The following is a 23,288-nucleotide window of genomic DNA, read 5'->3' as shown; positions in this document are numbered from 1 at the left end:
GTGGTCACATACCTGTGCATCTCCACAGAACTAAAGGGGCCTGGATACTTGACCTAAAGAGTCAAATTGCACAATTTAGTAAAATGTAGTATTCACTTATCTTCTTGTACCTTTTTATGTTTTTAGTCCCATCACTAATTTTGTTGTGTTTTCTCTTTTTCTTTTTCCTTTTTTTTTAAATGTTAGGGGAAAAGCTCATGCGATTCAGCTACCCAGATATTCATTTTGATATGAACTTAACGTACGAGAAGGAGGCTGAGCTGATGCAGTCTCATATGATGGACCAAGCCATCAACAATGCAATCACCTACCTTGGAGCTGAGGCCCTTCACCCTCTGATGCAGCACGCACCAAGCACAATCGCCGAGGTGGCCCCAGTTATAAGCTCAGCTTATTCTCAGGTCTATCATCCAAACAGGATAGAAAGACCCATTAGCAGGGAGACAGCTGATAGTCACGAGAACAACATGGATGGCCCCATCTCTCTCATCAGACCAAAGAGTCGACCCCAGGAAAGAGAGGCCTCTCCCAGCAATAGCTGCCTCGATTCTACTGACTCAGAAAGCAGCCATGATGACCGCCAGTCCTACCAAGGAAACCCTGCCTTAAATCCCAAGAGGAAACAAAGCCCACCTTACATGAAGGAGGATGTCAAGGCTTTGGATGCTACCAAGGCCCCCAAGGGCTCTCTGAAGGACATCTACAAGGTTTTCAACGGAGAAGGAGAACAGATAAGGGCCTTCAAGTGTGAGCACTGCCGAGTCCTTTTCCTAGACCATGTCATGTACACCATTCACATGGGTTGCCATGGCTACCGGGACCCACTGGAATGCAACATCTGTGGCTACAGAAGCCAGGACCGCTACGAGTTTTCATCACACATTGTTCGAGGGGAGCACACATTCCACTAGGCCTTTTCATTCCAAAGGGGACCCCTATGAAGAACTGCACATGAAGAAATACTGCACTTACAGTCCCACCTTCCCTCAGATGGTGACATGCTTACTTCTTCATGCTGTCACTGTCTATATTTCTTATTTTGTGGACAAAATGTCATTTGCTCTGCCTAATTACAATAAGGAAGAAACAAGAGAAAAGGGATGGGATGTTCACTGATAACTTGGCTTGTTTATTTCGTGAGCATTTAAAGCAGTTCATTTCGGCCATGCGTCCTTGCTAAGGCCTATCATGATTTAGGAGATCACTCAGTTCATAGAGATTCCTCTAAGATATTCTGATTTGCCATTCATGTTCAGGATTATGATAGAAGGCAGGAAAGTTGAGAGTTCTCTGGGTAGGATTTTGGGCAATTCAAAACAGTCTAAGTCATTTTACTCTCAAAGAAGATGTTTCAAAATGTAAACCCATTTTATTTTCTGTTCTTAGAGATCATGGAACACAAACACGATGTTATTTTCCATAACTACAAGGATGAGTTGAATTGTTATGGGTTCTGTGTTTACCTCCCCTACGGAATTTATAATTGAGTATGTTTTACACTGTATCCTATAGCAAAACTTTTAAACTACAGGTAGTCAAGGGCCACTATGATACATCTGAGGTCCTTTGATCTTATTTTTCTAAACTTGCGCACTGTTTTTCCATAGTTTTGATGACTGGCATTTTATAGACACCCTGGCAGCCTTACTTTTAACACCTGTAACAAATAGTATTTTTATGTAGTTTTCAGAATAACATATGTTCGCAAGAGTGGGTAAGAGGCAGTCAGTAATTTCCAGGAAGAATTCTGCTTTTCACAATTTGAGATTGTTTTTTTTTTTTCTTTTAAGCTGTAAGATGCCGGCAGCCTAGTATACATATTTGCTTCTAAAGGTGTGTTTACGATTGTCACTTTATCAGCATTCAGTGTTAACCAGTCAGCAGAAAAGTGTAATTAGGCGAACAGTAGGGGGAATTCCCACTCTAAGAACCCTTTTCTGGTATTTCTCTTCAAGCTGTGAGCAGTCAGTGTTCTATCATAGTTCATTCCTCTTTGACTCTTGGTATAGAAGGTCTTAAAGAGCCTTGCTAACAGCTGCTTCCTCTGAAATCATGGAGCAACTGTTAATTGGACCTGAAAGTGCTCACCTGAACCCTGGAAGGTCTTTTATTTACTAGGGCTATGTATTCCACTATTTCTTCAGTAATGTCATTGCCTTTGCTGGAGACAAAAGGGAACCTCTTTGTTACCAGAATAGCATAGTGCAGGTCAAACAAACAAACAGAAAGTTTTCTGTCAGCCTTCCTGGAGCTGAGAATGTGACACTCTTCAGGAGAGGGTCCCGCACTTTAAAAATAAAAACAAAAAGTTCAACTCTAGAGGCCCTTATCAGAAATGAATCTCAACCCCTTAGTCAAGAATCTACTGTCTTCTCTTAATTTGCACATGACATATACTTCCATATTTCATGCTCAGGTTTTAATCCGATCGCTGCGAGTTCTCAGCTTTTCTTTTTCTTTCCGAAGTTCACTTGCATGTGTGGGTAGGGTTGGAGCACACTGTCATCAAGGCATTTGGGGGAATCCATTTGGCAGATATATACATATACATATATATATATATATATATATATATATATATATAGATAGATAGAGAGAGAGAGAGCGAGCTGCTTGTGTTAGAGGAAAAGAAGCCTGACCATAAGTGGATTATTTGACAGCCATTTGTAAATGCTGAAAGGTCTTCTGGGAGGTAACACATAGCTGCTCCATCAGACCTTTGACTGTCATGCCAAAACCATGTTTGCTGTGGGAAGTGTTAAGACTCAAGTAGTGTCCACCGATGAGCAACGTGTGTGCTCCTAACGTGCGTGCTCCTAACGTGCTTCACAGGTTTCCTTCTGTTCATTTAAGCAACTTCCTAGCCCTACCGTAGCCAGAGCCACGTAGTTCTGACTTGCTTCTTTTACTAACTCTTATCTTCGTTATTTCTGGAGAAATATCCAAATGGTACCTTTACATGTAAGAGAATGCACCAAAAAAAAAAAGAGCTATATCAAATGCCAACTGTTGGGTTTTCCAAGTTTTGTTTTCGTATCCCTTGGTACATTGTGAAAACACAGTTTACTCAGGGATAAAACATCTCGTCACGCCTTCCTTGTCCCCGTTTAGCCTGCACACTCTGGAATCACAGTGGAAAGGATATTTATTTCTGAATGAGGTAAATAAGTTTAAGGCTCATGACATTTTTGTTTTAATGTAACTTAAGGAAGCATCCGGATGCCTGTCTGGGTGTTCGTTTTGGCTCATTGTGGACACATGCAAGCGTCTGCTGTCAACTTTCCTTCTCTCTGCTCGCACCTACTGTGTTAACAATCATGCACCTATCTGCCCTAGGACGAAACTGACTTTAGGTGTACTGAAAGAGTCGTGTCCTTCCCCCACAAAGGTGGTACCGACGTGCTCTGCCTTTCTGATCCCATTTTATTGGAAAACCTGATTTATTCAGAGGAGTGAGCTATAAGGGTTTATTGGTTGTACATACACACTTAGCATTTTTTTTCAGCTGCATGGCACAAGGTACAGATAAAAGTAGATAGCTCTGATGTGACAGGGACAAATGAGGGCAAAGTGAACCCAAGACTCGTGAGTTACTATAAACTCTGTGGACCCTCAGTGACGGTCACACTTGCTTCTGTTTCACCAAAGAGAATAGGAGACACGGTAGCACCTAAAAGTAAGCATGATGGCCAGATACCAAATAAATCAAATTTACATAACCGTCACAAGACCAGTTTACTTAGGTGAAATGTCACCCTTGAGAGAGGATTTGAGGGCATGAAAATGGGTTACCCTCTGTGTTTTCCAGTTTGTCGGGAATTTAACAGATGGCTCTGCCCTCATTTTGCCCAAATTATTATTATTATTTTTGATCTCCAGTTCCTTCTGGAGAAACATGCTGCCTCCCGGTAACCGTGATGAATTGCTTGTTATAAAGGCTTTTTAGAGCAGTGAGAACAGCCAGCATGATGAGCGGTGGAGGGAAACACTGTCATTCAAACATTCCATTAAGAAGTGTCTGGATAAAATGGGGATATGAGGGCCGACCATTAAGATTTAGGACGAAGTCGCCTGGCTGGCTGGCATGCGTACAGGTCAGTGTTTGAATGCAGTATAGTTCACATGCACATGTGTATTGCACATTCTTTTAATAAAAATTCACAGAAAAGAAGCAGTTAGAAATCACCAGTTGTGTTGCAAAGGCATAGAGTTAGAAGTACAGTCCAGCAGGTGTATTAGGAAAGCCCAAAGTTGTCCATGTGTCTTTAAGACTAATGGCCATTTAAATCGCGAATCTCCATTGCCTGCATCGAGAAAAACAAAGCAAAGGGAATGCAATGAAACAGTGAAAGGGTATTAAGTTGGCTGGTGGATATTTGAAGAAGTACCAATTCTTTTCCGAGTGGAAGAAAATGCAGGAAATGACTTAGCAACTTTGGCTTGTATGCGTGATTTCCTGTCCAGTGGTACACCTCACAAGTTTGTAGTTTCCAAGACTTCATCTTCTCTCCAAAATGCTAAGTCAGGGTAGAAAGGTGTGCTGAAGAGGCCCGAAAGCACCAGGAGAGCGTCTGTCCTAGATTCAGGACAGCACGTACACTATCCAAGTCACCTGCTGTAGTGTTTCAGCCTGGGATTATTCTTTTTACTATAAAATTGTAGACTGGTGGTCATCGGCAGTTGTATTTCATGTTATTTCAATAACTACTGTCTGTATAATTATTCTACAGCAGACGCTCCCCCAGGTCCAAAAAGGGAAAAAAGTGAGGGGTGAATTGAAACTTTGTATATATAAAAGTTATTTTATAAATATTTTAGTCTTCCAGTTTCTGCAAAATAATTAAAATATACAGTAACTGGTCTCTTAACCCCTGAATTTAATGTATTAAATACTTATAAAATTTTATATTGGTGCCTTTTAAAAATGCATTGAGAGTGCTGGGTAGCTGTTTGGCTCCACCACACTTGGACTGTGTATTTTTTAAGAAAAAAAAAATCACATAAAATCTAAGTACTCTCTAATTCACCTTTGTGTTCTTAGAAAAAAAGAAAGGAAAAAAGCTGCTAAAAGACTTTACCAGACTTTTAGCTGAGCTGGCAAATGTGACAAGAAACTTTGAAACCAGATTTTAATCTTTTTGGCTTGATGGTATTTCTGGACACTATTCTGTCGGGGCAAAATTGTAGACTCACATGTCAGCAGTGAATTGGATTATGCTATGTGGTTTAATTTATTCTTGAGGAAGAATATGTTTTGCATCACACAGGGGGTTCTTTGTATAATTTGGAGTCAATAATTACAGTATTGTTTTGCTTTAAAAAAATGCCCGACTGGTGTTGCTCTAGTCTTGGGTCTTCTGTCTTCTAACCTGTAGTTGTTTGGTGGAATGGTGTGCAAATGTGGACCATTGTTTCCTCCTGAACAAAACAAAGCTCAGCTCTCAAGTCCCATGACTCCAAAGTGTCATCTCAGATGTTTAACGCGGGGTTGTCTGTCACTTTGTGAAGGGTGTCTTCGACTATGACAACTTTGTAAAAAACGAGCTGCTGGTTTTACAAAGTAGACATCATATGACCAAGAAGCTGTGATGTGCTAGTGTTTCTTTCCGTCATAGTGTACTCTTAGGCCAAATAATGACACCTTGAATATTTTTACATTTATTACAGAGACCTAAAATTTTGGAATTCTAAAAGGTTTTTATGTAATGCTCTATCTTACAGCAGTTTTCTCTTCTCTTGCTGTACTGTGAGTCTGTGCGTATTTTTTTCTTACGCACCCTTGGAAATGAGTTTTTAGTTCTGTTTATGGTGTTTCTCTCCCATACACTCGTTTATATACGTTCTGTACACATTTCTTATGAAGCCACCTTTCTTGTGCATAGACAAGTGACAAGTACATGAACCACTAGTTCCCTAAGATGACTTTTATATTATGAATTAATATGAAATTTATAGATCATGTGCTAAGCCCCATTAAGTGCAGAATAAAAACTTCCTATAGGTCCAAATAAGCCAGTGTGCACTGAATTGGGCCTTCAGTTTACCTCGAGTGACACGAAGTAAGGAAAGCTTGGGCAGATGGCGGTCCCTCTAGCCAGCACCATACACTTACTAGCATGTCGCTGAGTCTCATTTACTGGGAATGGATTTTTAAAGGAATACACTGGAAGGAGGGAAGGGATCGGGGGACTTCTGGTGTTTTTGTGGTTGCTTTGTCCTTTTTAAAATGTTGTTCAAATTGTGGAACTGTGATCTAAAAACATTTAGACTGAGGAGCACCGGAGAGGATGTCCGTCAATCACTTGCCCTTCTGTACCGCTAAGTTCTGGTTTCGCCTCTCCCTTCCTCTCACCTCCTCATCCCCACTCTGTATGTAGCCCTCCTCGCCATTGCTTCTCCATGTCTCTCTCGACCCTCCTACTAGTTAGGAGGGCAACTCTGAACTTCCGACTCATGAAGTCTTAACTTTTTGTCTCAGTGGTTTTTGTTAGCTGTGTAGTCTGCTGGCGTATTTTTATACCCTAGTGGAGTTTTGTATTTCCAAAGCGTGGTTGGGTTGACATGGTAAGCTGTATAGTCCTTACCTTGCTTCATCCTCAAGTAGGAGGCACGGAACATGACTCCAGCAATTCTGGAATCGGAGTATCCGTCTGGCTCCTTTGTGCTTGGATTCTGACTTGTTTGGCTTTCTTCTTAAATACAAATCATAAGAGAGTAGACTCCCCCATCCCCACCAAACACTGAGAGGATAAAAACGGAAAGCAAGAGTCTTAACTTTCTCCCAACGGGGTGCGGGGAGGGGCGAGTGCTTTAACACTTCTGAGTGATATTTCAGGTTCAGAAGGGGTCCCCAGACCCCTCGCGCTCACCATCGGGTCCCTTGGACCCTGTGCTATTTGCAGCTTCAGAATGGTTACTTTTGTGATGGAGTTTAACTGCTATTCTTTTTTTCCCCATAAAAGTGCAATACCCCTCTTGAAGTCTTAAAAACTATGGTAATTTTCTTCTTTTCTCTTTCTGACATTTGTTTCTTTTACCAATGATGAAAAGAAACCATTGGAAATTGTAACATGTCATAGGACATAACAAGCAAAAATGAAAAACCACTCCACTATGAAAAGCTGAAAAAAAAAATGTAACAAATGACTTCTCTGACTTTCTGGAAACTTCGTTTAGGCTAAATTGCCTTGGAAATCATGAGTGAGAAGTTTATCCTGAGGCTGAAATATGATTTTTCTCCCACTCTTGTCTAATGCTCTTAAGTTAAATAACTAATATTTAATGTTTTCATTTCTCTCCTTTTGGAATATAAATATCAAAGCACTTAGGTCAGGTTTAAATCAATATTACCTGTTGAAGAAAAATTTTTTACATATTTAAAGCAGACCTGTTTCAATGCAGATGGAGAAGTATCTTTTGTATTATCCATATTTATATGTAGTGTGCTCTTTTTTTAATACCTGTGTTTCTGTAGTAAGACTGCTGTATTGTAAATACACGTTTTATTAAAAAGTAACATTTCTTTGGCATTTCTTTTGATGGCATATACTGTATTTGTACAGTATATGTCTTGGCTACTTAACTTTTTTTTCTTTAACAATACCAAAGGTAATTAGACTATTTTAAGGACTAATTGCTTGACAGTTTCTAGAATACTTTGATTTTTTTAGAAGAAAAGAGAAAAAAAATTTAAAAAAAAAGTCAAACCAGTGAACCTCATTTTTTCAAACTAATAATTTGGGGAAATAAAAACTATTGTTTAAAAAGAAATATATATAAATATATATATATAAATATCTGTAAAATTAAAATCCCAAACCTTGTATGTCAGGTTTGCTCAGTGTAATGTAGGGGTTTTTTTTTTTGTTTTGTTTTTGTTTTTTTAAGGCTCAAATACCTCAGAAAATGGGGTTTACTATGGAAATGCTGCGGCAGTCTCTGCAGCTGTGTGAGCTGTCATCCTGCTGCATCCGGATTGGGAGACCTCCACTAAACAGTTTTATCACTGCAGACTAAAATGTGGGACTTGTATTTTCTTTGTTTTTTAATGCACACACGTACATGCTCCGTGCGTGTATGTGGGTACCGTGTATATGTGTGTGAGTGTTGTATATGCATGTGTGAATGTGTGTGTGTGCGTGCGCACGCGTGTGTGTGTACAACTAAAGAAGCTGCAGAAACTTTGTAATACTTTGTGAAAGGGTTATATTATAAAGGTTTGTACTGTCTGAGTGCACAGCTACTGGAATAAACTTAGCCAATCTCAGGAACAAGCATATAATTTGTCCAAGATTTATTTCTTCTCAGAAGTGTAAGTGCAGTTTTTAATTCTGTATATTATTTAATATTTTACCAATAAAATAAACTTCTGAAAGAAATTATTTGTTACAAAAACTTTCTGTTGAAAATTCTGTACACACTCCATCCCTCCAGTCACTGAAGACAGAAGTGTTGAGCAGCACCAGGTGGCTTGGTCATCACCAGCGTGGGTGTGTGTGGATGTGTGTCTCAGTCCGGTCCCAGAGTTCTGATGTGTGCGACCTCACCAGTACTCACCTCAGTCATTACCCGCTACCCAGCACTTTGTAGAGTCTGCTATGGCAGAGAACAAGGCATCGCACAATATTTTTTTAATCAAGGATAACATCTCTATGCTTCAGATAACTCTCAAATAATTCTGTTGTTACCTTGAAACCTAATCTGAGATGTTTCTCTGTCAGAGTCTCACTTCTATTGTAGAAGACATCAGAAATAAAGAAAAGGGTAGCGTAGCTTGCTCCAGATCTTCACTGAGGAACACAAGTGGGTCAAGCATTGGTCAATAATTTTAAGTCAGCATTTTGTGGTAATCAGAACAGAATTTTAAAAAACAAAAACCATGGAGTAAGTCATAGATTGGTAGCACCATTCGACTGCATTTGTTTGCCAGCTGTCAGTCATGTAGCCCTTACCCCTATGTGAAGGGCTAACACTCAGATTCCATAAGGATGTTATCTCTTCTAGGAGAAGATTGTTCTCTTACAAAGACATTCCCTGCCACAAATCCAAAAGGCCCTGAATAACTGGAGATGCATTTTACTTAGCTTTAGCTTTCTGCTTAGCTCTCGTGCCAATTTATAAAGCCCCACACACATTTGAGATCGCTATTTATTAAAAGTTCATCATATTTACAGAAGCTGTGGGTATTTGCAGTGGGTCTCAATTAGTTCACTTCCGTGTGTCACACAGAATGAGAGATAGTACAAATTCAAATGAACATGTACAACCTGAACAGAGCATCCTTCAAAATACAAGCCTGAGGCTGGAGACAGGTGAATGGGAAATGCCGAGCAAAATAAACTTATCAAATTACTACTAATTTGAAATAATCTGAAATTAAAGTTCTTACTAATGAAATTGCTAGGAAGGGCCTTTCTAGATCATAATTGTCAGACTGGTTTATCTATTAACAAGAGCCAATTTTAAAAAAAAAACAAAGAAATGGAACATCCCTTATGCTCTTAAATTTCATTCAAATCCGGTCAGCAGCAGGATAAGTTGTTGACATGCTAAGGCTTTTATCAGCATCTTCAAGCCAAAGGACCAGTGTTGAGGGACCAGTCATTTGATGAAGCAATTTCATTTAGTGTTCTAACAATGCCCCTTCCTGTTGTTTGTGCCCCAACTGGCAACAGAACTTCATATCTTGTCAGTAGCCCTACAGGAAGCTCCCAGTGTACTTTGTATATCTTAATTTGACAGGTAGGCTTCTCTGATGCCTAAGGAAGGTATTTACCTAAACTGTCTGACAGGCAAAAAGGATATAAAGTCATTTGGAAACACACAAACCCATACGAAATTGGATAGAGGTATGAAAGATCCAAAGGGATTCTCACTATGGAAAACAAACAAACATGGCAGCATTTTTCCCTCTTCCAGTGGTTTATACTCTTGGGTGGTGTCCCCCATCAGACCAATCACTTTTAATTTCAACTTTACTGGACAAAATACACGCCCCTCAAAATAGTACAAACAGATACTGCCCACACCCTTAGAAGACCTGTTTGAACATGACCTACGGAACAACTGAAATGTTGATGAAGTTGAGGAGGACATTTAAATTCTCCAGGAAGATCCAAAGGTAAGGGTTGGGCTGGGCTCTGTGGCAGCTTAGGTGAGCCTATCATAAAGGAGCATTTTGCATTGTGCATTTAATTTAACAGCTGATGTGGGAGGTCACATCAGCTAGCTCTACCAAGGATGCTTAGCGAATGGCTGGATTTTGAAGTAGGATGGGCAACAGTGGCCATATGATAGCAATGATCTAGACCCTAGTATTGGTGCTGGGATGAGCTGAAAGGATTGTGAGTCATGAAGACTTTTTTATGACACCAATTCTAATAAGCCCTTTTTAAAATGAGCAATTGTAACTTAGGATATTTGGCTGTTGAGGTAGTGAAGGTGGTGGGTACCTGCCTTGGAAATGGGATACCCACAGTAGGGAATGAGTGGTTATCTGCCTTTTGTTCCTTTCCTGTTTTCCTTTCTTTTCCTGCCTTTCTTTTTATACTGCATTTTTTCCTATATTTATTTTGTCTTCCTCTTTGTTTCTCTACATCAGACCTGTTTTTGTCTTTCCCCTTTCTTCTATAGAATTTGTTGTATAATTTGCTGACTGCTCTCCCATGACCCTGTCACAAGTTTGATTAACTACTCTGAAATACAGTCTATGTCCACATGAATATTTTATTGCAACTAGAATATGTGTGTCTTCTAACCAGATCCTTTTGGGTAAGTGCTTTACAAATGAACCCAGTTATCCATGGCTTCATCTAAGTCCCTTTCACATTTCTTGTGGAAAGTAGATACTCCCTGGTTCGTAACTTTCATTTTATTGTCAAGGAAAGAGATTCCAACAGGGTTGGTTGATTTGTTCATGTTTTAAATATCCAAAATCAGCCAAAAGACTGAAAACCAACAGTAATGCATTAGCGTTCTGCTCATTCTGATTCTTAAACAGAATGACCCCAATTGAACTCACTGGCATAGGCAAGGCAGAGGGCAAGGAGAGACACTGAGAACTACAGTACTAAGTTGTAAGGCAAAAATTGTCCAAAATTAAAGTTCTTACTAATGAAATTTCTAGCAGACCTTTCACTCAATTTTAACTAGTGTTCATCTTTGTGATTTTCTTTTTTACTATCTTCAAATTTTCCTTCACAGTTAATAAAATTATTTATCACTTTGTTCTTATCCTTGAACTCATTTTGTTTATTTTGTTATCGCGTGGTGTAAATTTCAATGTTTACACATGGGTGTCTTACTCCTTTCCATTTAAAACCTTGAACCTGGCCTCTTAAGGATGTATGAATTCAGCCAGGCAGAAGTGGCACATGCCTTATAATCCCAGCTCTTAGGAAACTGAAAAAGTGGGATCTTTGTGAGTTCAAGGCCAGCCTAGCCTACAGAACAAGTTACAGAATGGCCAAGGCTACACAGAGAAAGCTGTTTCAAAAAACAAACAAGCAAGTAAACAAACAAACAAACAAAGCAGTATGTATTAATCCATCAGAAGCTAGGGTCAGCCTGTGCTTCTTCCTCACAGGTGTTAACACAGAAGCTCTCTACAAAGTTAACATCTTTCTGTCAGTTGTAAAGTGGAAAATATACCAGTATCCACCTCCATCTGCTTGCATCCTGAAGTGAGTGGCATATTTATCATATAATTCAGCCTCCTGTTATCTCTTTCCTAGGAATGAGACATCTACTGCCACTTGGACGTTCATGGCTTTGATCTGGAAGTTGCTGCAGTCTCCCAGTACGGTGCTGGAGCCATGCCTACCACCATGCCTTCCTAGGGCTTCACAATCCAAGTAAGTACTCAGTTTTGGCCTTCAATGAGTCTATTCTTTACCTCGTCTTCCTCTCTTTTTCTGTTTCTGTCTTACTTTCTTTGCTTTTTTTTTCTTTGCCACCTCCCTACACTGTTTACTGTTTATTAATTTATATCAGATTATAATCTGCATACATATTACTTTCATTTGCTAATACTCAAAGGGAAAGGGAAAACTGGGACACATTATGAGTCATGTTTTTCCAGATGCTGGGCCAACTTGCCTTTTGATCATCCCGGCAAATGGTAGTTTGGTTATACCATAGCCCCAATGTACTTTCCAAGCTACACGCACACGCCCAGAGTTTTCTCCTTTCCTCTCTAATGTTTTTGACAAGCCCGGTTACAGCTGAATAAAGGATAACTTCATCACATAGCAAGCATGAAAAGAAAAAAATCTTCTACATATATAAAGGTAAAAGATCCCCCCCAACAAAGAATTCAGGTCACTTTCCTGATAGAGAATAGATTATTGCCCAATTCTCTTTAAATAAACATGAGCTCCACAGAAACATATATGTCGTTTGTCTGTTTAGTTGAGGTTCTAAAATGTGAATGCAATGCATTGTTTAAACTAGAGCAACCTAGAAAACAAATGTACAAATACATTATACTAATGCATTTTACTTTGTAAAAATGTTTTCCACATCTGCAGGAAAGACCACAATCTGTATGATATGTCTTGGTTTTAAAATTTTTCACTTTTGCTAAAGTATTTTAATTCTTGCCATTTATCCCATTTCATGACTTCTTTATAAAGAGCACTAAAAATTTTATATTGATAGACTATGGTAACTTTTACAGTCTATAGAAATTCTCTGACATATTATTTGGATTATCTCAATGGTGTAGTTTATTTTTCTATTTTCTTATGAGCAATAGGACTTATGACTATGAGGCCATTCGGCCCTGGATACACAGCATTATAGCCCTATTACATATTAGTCATATTAATCCATGGGACAAGTATCTATGCAAATACAACCACTTGAGAAGCACCAGACATGAAGAAAATAATGAAGTACACTTATTTTCCTTTCTCAAATTATGTGTTTCACATTAATATTATTATACCCAGCTATCCACATTTCAAATATGTTCATAACCCAAGGATGGCAATTAACCACGATAAACACGTTCATAAGTAGCTCAGGGCAGCAGTGGCATCCCACGGCCTATTTGATCCACCTGAAGCACCATGTGGCAGCGATGGCAGATTGTCACTCTGCTGATGGACCGTGAGCATCACCCATAATCCACCAGTGCAGGGCTAAGATATAACTGTCGTTATTCGTGTGCCTGCCACTTCATTTAAGATCTGCGGACTGTGGTTCCTGTTTGCCTGATGTTTGTTCTGCAGTTCTCTGTGGGCTAAGTTATACATTATCCATGTATTTCTCAGAAGCAATTTTTATTTATTTTTCTTGTTTTTAGTCTGACTTATTTCCACTGTTTTGCAGACCATGCATATGATGAATGCAATTGGTTATGAAAATTAACCTAATACCTCTTTTTCTCCTCTAAAATTGCTTTTGTCTATGAGATCTGAATGAATTCCATTTATCCAGACTATTACTGCCAAAATCCATAATAAAACTAATCTGCAGAAACAAGGACAGCTACATCACCGGCTTTCTGCATGACAGTAAGGATGGGTGATGGATCACAATGTACCAAACAGGACTTATGTATACATAGCAAAACCTAATCGCGACACAACAAGGTCTTTTGATACTGCAAAGTGGACTGTAATGGGCATAAATGGGAAACTCATCCTTCCTCATCAGATTGACTGATACTGAGCAGAGAATATCTAAATATGAAAATACATACCTTTTGAAACCCAAACAAGCCTAAGCTCAGTCTACTTATAATTTTAACCCACCTTTAAGCCTAAGTTCGTGATGAAGGGAATTAAATACCATCATCCTCTGAAGGTACCAGAGTGTTGCTTTTTTGAGAACTTCAACCAGGTTACTTGGTAAATAATCCCAGAAGGACTTAAAAGGGGAAAAAAATCAATTGGGAGTGGCATATTTGCATTTTCATTCTGGACTGTAGCCTTTGGAACATTGTTTATTGTGGGATTTTCAGGAAGGTTAATGTGCACCCTTGAAGGAATCTGAGCGGGTGGCCTGTAGGGTAAGGGGACAGAACGTTGAGGTGATTTCGTTCCCAACACTACATCGTCGTCCACTTGGAAAGTTGAAAACTTCAACTCTGCGTCCTTCTGTCCTGAACTCTTTTCCTTTCTACATGGTCACTTCCTGTTCCTGAAAACCATCTTCCATGTTCACAACTAAGAGAAAAATGGGAGGCAGAAGAAATGCATCTTCCGAGTCCAAAAGGAGGGAGGAAGATGGGATGAGGCAAAGGAGAATCAGACAACACACGGAGAAACATGAAGGGTCACTTTTAGAGAACTGGATGCTTAGTGGAGTTTGGAAATGGGAAGGGGAAAAGGGCAACAAGAGGGAAAACCCAAGAGAAGAGTCCTGCCAGGTAGGAGGGCTGGAAGCATCTGAGTTTTTATCAATAGAAACAGGGACTCGTGAAGTCGTTTGGGAGGAACTGATTAGATTTGCAAAACTGCCTGAGGTTCCGTTCGAAATCAGATTGGAGGGGGTGCCAGCCTGGAAGTCAAAGCTCCTGCAATATGTCTACGGTAAGGCAGTGGCTTATGTTCTGGGAGTGGTATGGAAATGGCTAGGGATGGTTAGATTCTGGAGATACCCAAGAGGTAGAATGTGCTGGACTGGTTTGTGCTGGATTGCATGCAGGCAGTGTGGGAATGCGGTTAATTCAGGATAAGGCTCTGGTTTCTGTCTGGGAAGGGTAGATTCATGGTGGTACTATTTAGTGCATCATCCAAACACACACACACACACACACACACACACACACACACACACACACACACACACACAATGAAGCAGATTAAGAGCTAATCAAACATGATAGGCGGGAAAGGGCAGTGAGATATCCAAGAGGAGCGATGCAGTAGGAAATTAGGCCAATTAGGGATCCGAAAAGAGAACAGAGAGTGGGAGACAGAGACAAAGACAGATACAGACATCGAAATCAGGGATTTATCTGGGTTGTACCCTGAGACTGCATAATAAAAATGAAAATGTTAAAGTCAGATTTGTTCAGGTCAAGTATAAGATTTGTATAAATGTGCTTCAATAGAAGAAACTATTAAGTAAGGCCATCAGTGAGGAGAGGTACAAGCTTCCTGAGCTTTCATAGTCGAGGAAAGCAGGGATACCTCAGGGAGCGTGGTGCTGAAGAAAGGATTTAAAACATAGTCAGGAAGATTTGGGAAAGACTGTTAGGAATTTCAAGTGAAATGTACCTGCACTTTCAGTCCCTTTGAATCTCTTTGGATCTACAAAGCTACATTGGAGAGCAGAGACAGTGAGGCAAGCCTCACAGGTACACAGCACTCCTGTGGTCCAGAAAGTCTGATGCATCGCAACAGGGCCTGAGGGAGTCTGGTCGTGTGCACCTCCTCTACCATGACTGTTTGAAGTTTATCTCTGAGAGGTAGGGTGACTAGCATTCAGTAGCATCCTCCAGAACGCAGTACATGTCCTGCTAATTCATCTGAACATTCCCTGCATTGCTCTCTTCCTTTGTAGCTTACTTGAGATCATCTCCATTTACAGAGATAACAACCAAGGTCCTTGTCTTGAGGCTTTTGATGGATTTTTGTAAGGTTTACCTCCCGAGTTAATTATGTAGAGCAGGCCTATACTTCCACAAAGAATTTCAGATTCGTTTGTGGGCCTCTCTGGGACCACATTTTAACTGCAACAGAACATTAACCTTCTGGTATCCTAAATATTTTGAGTTAAATTAAGGAGACCTTCATCTCCTATATTATTATACCTATATTATTATATAGGTATTCAGTTAACCACATATACTTAAATTAATGGAATTCATGAATATAGATGGTACCCAGGTAAATTCTTACCACTTTTCTTAGCCAGCCTAAAGGGAATCCTGCAAGCATGATTTTTAAACATTCTTTAATATCAAACTATAATACAAAACACATCCTTCTCAGTGTCAAGGTATTTATAATCCCAAAAGAGAACAAGTTGTATTATAAGCATAATAAAAGATTACAATATTATATCATATAAAATTTTGAAATTCATTCTTACATAGATACTGAGAATATTTTACATAGACCTTGCTTCCACCCAAAATTTCATTCAGAATGAATTCCAAAATTTCAAATCGTCTCTTCAGCAGATGGGATAAAGCTGTGGACAAGACTTCTGATTGAGACTAGGTGTACCCACGAGTTGGCAATGCTCTCAGTGTTCAGTCGAGATGCACAGTACAAATACAAACAACCCACGGAGTATAAGTTTGTCTTAGTCAACATATTAAAAAAATACTTTAAGTGATTTACACTAATGTAATATTTTTTCTTATTTCAAGATTTCTGAACTATTGTAACAATAAGTATATAAATAAATACTTACTAACAAACTGATTGACCCTGTTGGTTTTCACACTAAATTTTTGAAACCTGGTACGGATTGGTATTTTACATTTAAAGCACATTTTCATTTGGTGCCACATTAGTTCGGAGCTATATTTTCCTGGTTCAATAGCAGATCTGTGGCCTCTCCTAACAGTGACACTGAACTCTATATGTTCTAATCATGGCCAAGCTGTCTAATGAATAATTATTTTCACAGCAATCCCTATAGTGATATTCAGATTTTCTTTGCAAAGCGATGCTCTGTGCTACTGTCAATCTATTTTCTACACGGAATAACCAGCAGCTTAAAAACATTTTAGCTTTTGCCTATAGCTACCAACCTATAAGAGGCTGAGTCTCAAACAGAAATACACACAAGTATATTCAAATTACTTTCATAATTACTTTATGCTTTCATATGATTTTTGCATGTATAATTTTTGCAAGGATAATTAGTTTACTTTCAAGGTAAATAAACTTTTGCCAAAGTGGTTTAAAAGTTGGAAAACCAAGACACCACTGCTCTATGTCACATATGAAATAATAAGATAATTTGTAGATACCAAAAAAATAGAGGGACACTAAAAGACACTGTTACAGAAGAGGGAGGTGAAGGGGGTGACCTTATATGACATTTCCCAATAAAACAAGGAAGTGAAATAAGGCAGAAAGGGTGGTGTATATATGGATTTATGTTAATCCATAAATATGTTAAGGCAGAAAGGGTGGAGGGCTTGTGGAACCTTGTTAGCAGACAATCTTCAGAAATGATAGGACTGAAGGAACTCAAACCCTGGGAATCTCAGAATTGTGAATGACAGGAATGGAACCATTCCCTCTTTGCCTCTGGAACACATAACCAGAACACCCTACTGAGGACCATGGGCACTGGGTCACTTATCATAAATACCTGAAGTTCTTCCCCATGCTAATGATGTATCCAGATAGCCCTGAGCCTTTAGCCAATGAGTTTCCCTTCCTGGGTTTTCCTTCATGTAAATGTATTTAATCCCTGGATCACCCCGAATAAAGTATATGCATTTGTATCCACTGTCAAATAAACCAGTATGAACAAGCAAGGCTTATCTCAGAGAGTTGCTTAGCTGCAGGAAACCCTTCATCTTTTAAGAGTCTTGCCTAAAACTTCCAAGGAAGGCCTTCTCCCTTTCAGTCCTACTGCTCTACCCTGCCCTTGCTCCTATTCAGACTGGGTTCCTCTCCTCCCGAGCTCATGTCCCCTTTCCACCTGGCACACAGACGGAGATCCAGAGATCCAGAACCACAGCATTTGTCCCAGACCCCGCTGTTTCCCCTTCCAGTCCATCCCAAGAGAACACCGACCGTCAAAACCCCTTCCCCAGCCACCTCAACCCCTATTCAGACTTGCTTCTGCCTCCGGAGTGCGGTGTGCCCACTGTGTTCCAAAAAGTTGTTGAACCTATGCTACTGAAGATTGGAACAAAGTGAGCAACGCAAGTGTTTTAAAAACTCAGCCAACTTACTTGGGTCTGAACTTTCTTAAACCAGAGGGCTTACCTACGCAAGTGTGCAAGTCAAGAAGAAGAATAAATGATATAGTATTCTGTGAAGAACTAAGATCGGTCTCAGGCAAAGATTGATTTGGATAAAATGAAAGATGAATGTGAGAGTCACAGTCATGGAGTTGGTGGCCCAGAAGTAATTACTAATGATCCCTCCAGGGATTCTATGTCATGAATGTTCCAATGATTCTGCAACATTGAATTTTCTCACCTTATCTGTAAAAGTTTCTTAATCTTTTTCCTACATTTCTTTTTAATTTTTTTGTATCAATTGTGTATGGGCACACTTGCTCTGTGGAGTGTTTGTGTTTGTGTGTGTGTGTGTGTGTGTGTGTGTGTGTGAGAGAGAGAGAGAGAGAGAGAGAGACAGAGAGACGGAGAGAGACAGAGAGAGAGGGAGAAAGAGAAAGAGAGACAGAGCGACAGAGAGAGACAGAGAGACAGAGAGAGACAGAGAGACAGAGAGAGACAGAGAGAGGGAGAGAAAGAGAGACAGAGAGACAGAGAGAGACAGAGAGACAGAGAGAGACAGAGAGACAGAGACACAGAGAGAGAGACAGAGAGAGACAGAGAGACAGAGAGACAGAGAGACAGAGAGAGAGACAGAGAGAGACAGAGAGACAGAGAGAGACAGAGAGACAGAGAGAGACAGAGAGACAGAGAGAGACAGAGGAAACTTGTGAGACTTGTTTCTCTCTTCCATGTGCTTTTCCAATAATGAACGCCACCCATTAGGCTTGGTAGCAAGTGCCTTTCCTTGCTGATTCAGGTCACTGGTCCAGTCCCTTAACCTTACTGTCCTTTCAACAATAAGATCTCCTTTTCTGAACACTAAACTATAATTTCTCTACCATTCAAGATACCACTTGGAATAAACTTATTCCAGGAAGTAGTCCCAAACCGCAGATGGGCCAGACACTATCCACTACAGAGAGGAAGAATTGCATGGGTAATGTATACATGTGTGCTCCTGCTAGGAGTTAAATAATGCCATAGGGTCAGTCTAGTCTCCAGTCTGACTTACTCTCTAACCGTTTCCCACCTCAGCTTCCACATGACTGTTTCAGACCTCACAGTCTTTCGTACTGCTTAGCTATGCCTCCTTTTCCATAAGCCTTCATCCCCAGCCCTTCTTGCTTACTGTTTACCTCGGAGTCCATAAGGGAAAAAATATCAAGCTAAGCGAGTATAAATACACAGAAGAAGCTGTTGGAAAAGGAAAGTCTGAGTCCAGGAAGCACTTTCCTCCAATTCCTACACAAGAGTTTATCATCCTAGCTGAGTAAAGGAGACGGCATAGTTGAAAGAGGACGGCATAGTTGAAAGAGAACACAGGCTTTAACTTTCACAGAGCAACAGTCTAAGAGGGATTTGCTTTGTTAATACTACGTGTGATAAAATTTCTTCTTTCGGGTCTTGTTTCCCTCACTTGTAGCAGTGACAAGAATAGGAGACAGGGTTGTTTTGTATATTTTTAATCAATTAATTTGGAAAAAATGAAATGGCATTTATAATGTATATATTAAACATAAAATATAAAAGAATAATTGCTTTTCTTCTGGAGGTGTGCCATAGATTAAAAGATAATAAAATAAAATAAAAATGTTAGTCAGAGTATTTGAAAATAGCATGTTGGTTGTAAATAGTGTACACGATTGAGACAATAAAAGGAAGTTAGCTGACCACAGAGTGAAAAATCTCTCGGGAAAGCCAGGTTCTATTAATCTGGTGAGCTCTGAGCTGAAGGGAAAGAATAGCAGACGAGAGGTAAGTATTCTGGATTTCTAGTCGTGTATTCATTCACACCTCATTCCCAAGGCATGCATACTTCTCCATGTCCGCAGTGCCTATAGTCCACGAGGAGAAGACAGTTCAGTGAGCAGACATTCTCTCAGCAAAACTCAACTCAACTGACTTGGCAGGGTAACCAATATGATCCATTTCCTTTGGAAAAAACTGATGAATATTCTGAGCAGAAAGAAGATCATAGCCAGTAGGCCATGCTCCAGTAAGCCTACACACCGATCACATTGGTTCAATTGCTTCCCTGCCAAGAATTAGTTGTGTTTATTCCCAAACTGTTGTCGCCAAGTGACTTATTATTGTAACCATGCAATATAATTAAACAGTACTTACATAATTCAGTGAAATAGAATGTAAAATGAATGAGTTGGGGTTTGGGGGTTTGGGGGGTTGTGTGTTTTTGTTTGTTTGTTTAAGGAAGTTGACTATTTTGGAAAAAGTCAAGAAAATAAATTGCTAAAAATTTTTCTCCTAATTATACGAACAATGGGACATCACTCCTTATAATTCAACATGCAGTCTGGTGTGCCAATGGCTTATTTTCACTCCGTGTAGAGAAATAGAAACGAGAGGTGCCCTATGACGAAGGAAGACTGCATGGGTCATCAATATCCAAATTAATGACTATTGACCTAAGTCAAAGAGCTGGTGAATAACTGCACTTTGATGTGTTAAGTTAATGCAAATGATTAAGTAATTAGTTCTTTAACTAGTGCTCCTATTAGATTCTAGCTGTTTTATGCTTCTCCTCATAGGATAAGAAGACTTCTGGTAAAGAACTGAGGTATGTTATGATGCAGATGTTAGAAATCACTGGTGGGGAGAATATGACCCCTCTTAAAGAGTAGGAATTCTGAAGTAAAAAGAAAGGCAAGAGAAGGAGCCACAGAAAGTCAAGTATTAACTTCAAGCAAAGCAAACTATGAACAAAAATTGAGACAAGGATATACAGAAGAAATGAGGATAGCTTGGACTTCAGTGACAGAATTGGAGATGTATGAGGAGCCTTAGATATACTATAATCCAACAGGCTACAACTGTAGTCCAAATGTAGGGCCAACAGACTGGGATGGAGCAGACATGTTTCCCACTTTCTGGTTTAAGAACTAAGATGTGTGGTGCTGTTTGTACAAACAACAAGTCTAGCAGAAAATCAGAAGGGAAGGAGAAGATAATGAATTCTTATTTGAACACACTGTGCTTGTGGCCCAAGACCTATTAAGTAGAAAGTCCTGTGAGCAACTGTGCATATTGAGTTCAGGAAAGAAGAAAAACAAGCTGGGAGATAGCTCACTCAGTTGAAGTATTTAAGCATTTACGAAAAAGAAACCACCCTGGGATGATGGCACACACTGATAATCCCAGCACTAGGAAGAGGGAGAGAGGAAGATCTCTGGTGCTGCTGGCCAGCTAGCCTAGTCAAGTAGGTGAACTCCCAGCTATTGAGAAACTGGATGGACAGCTCCTAAGGAGCACCACCTCAGATTGTCCTCTGGCCTACACACACGTCTGTACACATGCACACACAAATGTACATGCATCCACCAACATGCACAAGAAAGAAGAGGAGGAGGAAGAGAAGGGGGAGTAGGCAGCATCAGACATGGACATAGACAATAGTTGAAACCATAAGATGTTAGGGAACAGATAGGAAGGGAAGGAAACCAAGGTAAGAGCGCTAACAGAGTAGCAAAAGAATTAAGAGCAAAGGGGTGTTCTAATGTTCCTTGCTGTTGTATGAAAACCACCCCGTAGCTCCCACAAGACGTAGGTTGTAGATAGGTGTCTCCATTAAGGTCATAGTTTGGGGAGTGTCTAGTAGAACTTAAACCAACTGTATTGGGATGAGGACTGAGGGAGTGGTGCTGGAAAGAGGTGGGAAGTACCATTGGTTTCCTGTTTGAAGAATCGTTCACAAAGTGGAATAGAGAATGAGAAGAGCCTACAACAGGTGAGAGGAGCAGATCTGAGATGTCCCTTGTCTCCCAAGGTAGATGGGGATGAGGTTTATACCAGAAGATATGCAAAGCACTACTGTGAGTACAGCCGAGGTTATTACACGTAAGGGAAGCTAGCTGGACAAGACGCAGTCTGCATGTGGGAAATAGTTAACAGTTTCTCAAAGCTTACACCCAGGTGTATCACCGCAATTTGCTACCAGAAATATGGCAATCCAATTTCCGTAAGACCTAAGAGAAGGAGGATATTCAAGTTCACTCCTTTACTGATGTCATTCCTGCCTTTCTCGTGCAATATTTTCTAGCAGAAGGGGAAAGGACGAGTTGGAGCCTAAACTGACTCCAGATTTGACTGAGGGTGGGAGTTACACATGTGAACATAGTCTCTCCTGTCTACTGACACTGGGAAAGGAAACTGAGGACCATCCAGGTAGAGGGCACTACTGTGGTTGAGGCAGAGTTCCCCACTACCAACAGAGATGGTAAAGACAAAGGGACTTGGGGGGTGAGCAACTAGGTTCAAAACCTGGCTTATTATGAGAAGCAAGGTACCATCTACAAAATCTTAATAATTTGCTAGTTTGTTTTTTTGTTTTGTTTTGTCTTTTTTGTCTTTTATTTATTGTTTGTTTGTTTGTTTGTTTGTTTTTAAAGCAAGTTCTCTCTATTTTATAGCCATGGCTCTCCTGGCACTCATATAGAGCAGGCTCCCTTTGAACTCACGAAGGTCTGACTGAGTTTCACCACGCCCCACAGTTTAAAACTACTGTAAGTTTTTGCTATGCCAAACAGCCCGAGGAAAGCTAATAATATCCCTTTCTTCTTTTCAATAACTTTGTGTCTTAAATATCTTTATTTCCATTTTAGAGATAAGAAAACTAGCGTTTTGAGAGTTAAGCCAATTCCTAAGTTCAACAGGATTTCAAATCACGTGCCAGTTTCAAAAGTCAGTGTCATTCTTCATTTCCCATAGGAGTGGCTTTCACATTCAGTCCTTGGCTTGTGTGAGGTTCATATAAAAGGATATTATAGACACGGGAAGAAAGTTGGGTATGGAAGAGAAATGAGGAATTCAGTTTTACAATGTTTTTAACCTGGAGAGTAACTCTGAGAATATCTAATAGAATTATGTCTATATGGGGAAACTTGAGGAAAAATGTTTTGGGGGGAAGGTAAAGATTTATGAAGTATTAGAATTTAAATAGTGGCTAAAGTCCTAGGAATACATAAGATTTTACAGGGAGCCTGCAACATGAGGAGAGAACCACATGGTGAACTAAGAAACTCCAGCATGAAAAAGGAGGTCAGAGGAAAGTGTCAGCTAGGGAGAAAGGGAAGATACAAGATAGAGGGAAGTGGCTGAAGATGATGTTACACCACAAAAGGACAGAGTTCCAAGAGCAGGGTGTGATAAAGCCACATCAGCTGCTATGGAGTGGCCAAAGGAGATAAAGACTAAAAAACCATGCAAGAGATTAAAAATAACTGTGAGAAAATTTCAATTACAGCACCCAGGATTGTCTAGCCCCGGTCTAGGATTCTGTACTGTATGGAAAAGTCCAGGCCTTTAGGACCATCACTACATGTAAAAGGATGTCAGTTTCACCCTTAAA

At 39.9% G+C, this 23,288-nt stretch overlaps 1 protein-coding gene across 13 annotated transcripts in view; it reads left to right on the top strand.

Annotated features, from left to right (window-relative positions):
* Positions 1-8,378, top strand: part of Ikzf2 (IKAROS family zinc finger 2) — a 145,227-nt gene extending 136,849 nt beyond the window's left edge. For 12 of the 13 annotated variants that reach the window (XM_006245120.5, XM_063266957.1, XM_063266955.1 and 9 more), the window contains one exon: positions 187-8,378. In XM_006245120.5, the coding sequence (XP_006245182.1) occupies positions 187-911 (725 nt within the window). In that variant the 3' untranslated portion in view covers positions 912-8,378. The remainder of the gene's footprint in view (positions 1-186) is intronic. The other variant, NM_001106916.2, reaches the window with a different exon arrangement.
* The last annotated feature ends 14,910 nt before the right edge of the window (positions 8,379-23,288 follow it).

This window comes from Rattus norvegicus, chromosome 9 (genome assembly GCF_036323735.1).
Source record: "Rattus norvegicus strain BN/NHsdMcwi chromosome 9, GRCr8, whole genome shotgun sequence".
NCBI classification, from domain to species: domain Eukaryota; kingdom Metazoa; phylum Chordata; class Mammalia; order Rodentia; family Muridae; genus Rattus; species Rattus norvegicus.
The sequence above is the reverse complement of the archived record's forward strand: the minus strand, read 5'-3'. Positions and strand labels throughout refer to the sequence as shown.